Source organism: Microchirus variegatus (genome assembly GCF_963457635.1).
Source record: "Microchirus variegatus genome assembly, chromosome: 13".
NCBI classification, from domain to species: domain Eukaryota; kingdom Metazoa; phylum Chordata; class Actinopteri; order Pleuronectiformes; family Soleidae; genus Microchirus; species Microchirus variegatus.
Window position 1 is genome coordinate 23,804,742 of NC_139814.1, and position 2,685 is coordinate 23,807,426.

Genomic DNA, 2,685 nt, shown 5'->3' on the forward strand with positions numbered 1-2,685 from the left:
TATTTCAAAAATGTCGTCATTACTGTGACGTGACATTTTTACAAAACACGTTAATTCACACACACACACACACACACACACACACACACACACACACACACACACACACCCCACACACACACACAGAGTCAAATAAATACACTTCATTCCAGCTTCAAACCAGCAACCTTGACATGAGTTGCTCATAACAGTGTGCTAAGTTCAGAGTACAGTTGTTTAGTGCAGTTTATGTTTGTCAGTGAACGTGGAGCCGCGCGGGAAACCCCGACAGCTCTGCTTCAAGTCTCGTCTCATCTCGTCTCATCTTCACGTGTCCTCACAGAGCAAACACGCCAAAGAAGTTCTTCCCCGACTCCTCCTGCAGGTCGGGCAGCATCCTCTCCTCCATCACTGTCCTCAGCCTGTCCGCTCTATCCAGGTTAAACACAGCTCCCATGTACACAGCGGTGTACCAGTTTATCTTATCGCTGCCCGCTGTCTTCTGACAGGCCGTGCGGGCAGAGTGCATGATGGTCCTGTAGGGTTTGGACTCGTCCCCGTAAGACTCGGACCAGCGCTCCACGGTGTGGCTCAGGTGGACCAGTTCGTTCGGGGAGGTGTCGTCGCCGTCGCTGCTGCAGCTGACCCCGAAAGACACTTGGCTGTACACGAAGTAGAGGCCGCTCTTTGGGATGACGATCTCGTTGTTGACGAGCCTCAGTCCTCCCTGAGAGTGGGACTGGTCCACCTGGCTCTTCCACTGCACAGACGTCTTCATTTTGGGGTTGTAATCACCTGGTGAAAGAGCACAGGGGAGGATGTGATGTTAGCGAGGCAAGGTCATTATAGAAACCAAAAATGTGCTTTGTTTTTCCTCTGAATCAAACTTCTAGTCTTTTATTGTTTTGTTTTAATGTTTTTCCTCAGATTGAGAGATTGCCCTACTACCACACAACGTTCCCCTAAGGTTCTCCTAAGGTTAGTGACAACCAAACAAATATATAGAGAACGTTGCCTCAGGGTTAGGTAGGAGCCAAACGGTCCACTTACCCCAACCCTAACCCTAAGCCTAACCCTAAATGTTGAGGGAACCAGAAAATGAAATGTTCTCCTAAAAGTTGTATGAAGGTTGTGACAAAGTAATGTTCTGGGAACCAAATATGCAACCAAAAACTAACGTTAGATGAATGCTAGGAAAACTCAGGAGAACCTTCAGGGAACGTACACCACAACCAAAAGCGTTCTCAGATCTTTTTGGGAACCAAAACTTGTTATTGTTAATACGCATTAGTTTGATCTTTTTGAATCTTGCACTTGCACACAAAAAAACTCAAACAAACACTAAAACTAAGCATTTACAAAATAAAAACTAGCAAACAGGCTCTCAGAACTCATTGAATCTAACAAAATAAAACACCCTAAACGTGTATGACCTTGGTTAGAGGTCAGTGTGAAATCGCTGAATATAAGAATGGAACAAAAACGGTTACACAAAGCTTTCATCGACTGACGGAGGATGTTATCTAAAAAAAATATTCATTCAGGAGGTCAAAAAAAGAGAAATACTGTGAAAAACCATTTCTCCTTTTCCTGTTCCTGTTTCTTAGAACTGCTTCACACATCCTCAGTTATCAACATTGTCTTCAATAGCATCATTTACAAGATAATAAATGTAAACAGCAGCAGCAGCAGCTACGTTTCAAAGACGCCTAACCCTGACGTGAACCTGCAGTAAAACGTCCTCAGAACTTCCTTAAACGCTCCCTTTCAGAATCACCGAAACCAAAGGGGAATAAAAAATATACATATATATATGTGTGTGTGCTTGTGTAAAAATAGCAGCATCATTTGAATAACTCTCACTCTGGGACTTACCTTCTAAATGAATGGCTGCTCTCACGTTTGAAATTTGCCTCAACGTGTGATGCAGATCTGTCAAGAGGAGAAAACAGGTTTATTTTAGGGGGCAAGTCACAGCAGATCCACTATTTCACCACCGCCGTGAAAACAAATGGCACCAATAGAGTGAAAAAGCATCCTAGAATAAGTGGAATAAGTAGAATTAAGGGAGGACTTTTCTCACCGAAAGTGTCCTCGTCTTGTCCCGAGCTCTGTTTTTTGAGAAGAGAGGCACAAAGAGGCAACGTTAGACTCTGACTTGAGTTATTTTTTGTTTTTTAAATGACTCTCGATTGATTCACTGACTCACCTGATGATGCGTGAGGGAGACGAGGACAAAGGCAGCAGCAGCAGCAGCCGTCAGGCACAGTGCGAACGCCAGCACCGCTGTGGTTAACTTTGAGCTGCTCGAGCTCTGCTTCCTGGCCTCCGCATCGACCGAGGCATCCAGCTGTACTCTACATTCATCTGCCATTATTAAATTTTTTAATGTGTTTCTGAGAGTGTTCTTTCTTCTTCTTCTTCTTCTTCTTCTTCTTCTGCACGCTGATCTGATCTGTGGACTGAGACTCAGTGACCGGCTCTTTTTAAAAAGAGTTTCTTCCTGAAGGGGGGAAACTCCAGTGATGTCACTCACACCATGAGTGGAGATTTGATGAGGAAGAACGACCCAGAAAACTGGTGAGGATGTAACACACACACACACACACACACACATTGACACTCACACTCACTCCTACACATATGGCATGTATGACTCTGTTATCCCAACACACCTGCACAGAAACCTCTTTCACACCCGCAAGA

General features: G+C 44.5%; 1 protein-coding gene across 1 annotated transcript; it reads right to left on the bottom strand.

Moving 5' to 3' along the window:
• Nucleotides 1–316: 316 nt before the first annotated feature.
• tnfa (tumor necrosis factor a (TNF superfamily, member 2)) lies at nucleotides 317–2,353 on the bottom strand (the record flags this gene model as incomplete). The annotated part of the gene is made up of 4 exons (XM_083899592.1): nucleotides 317–774; nucleotides 1,855–1,911; nucleotides 2,063–2,090; nucleotides 2,189–2,353. The coding sequence occupies 4 exons, from the start codon at nucleotides 2,351–2,353 to the stop codon at nucleotides 317–319; spliced, it is 708 nt and encodes a 235-aa protein (XP_083755718.1).
• Nucleotides 2,354–2,685: the final 332 nt, after the last annotated feature.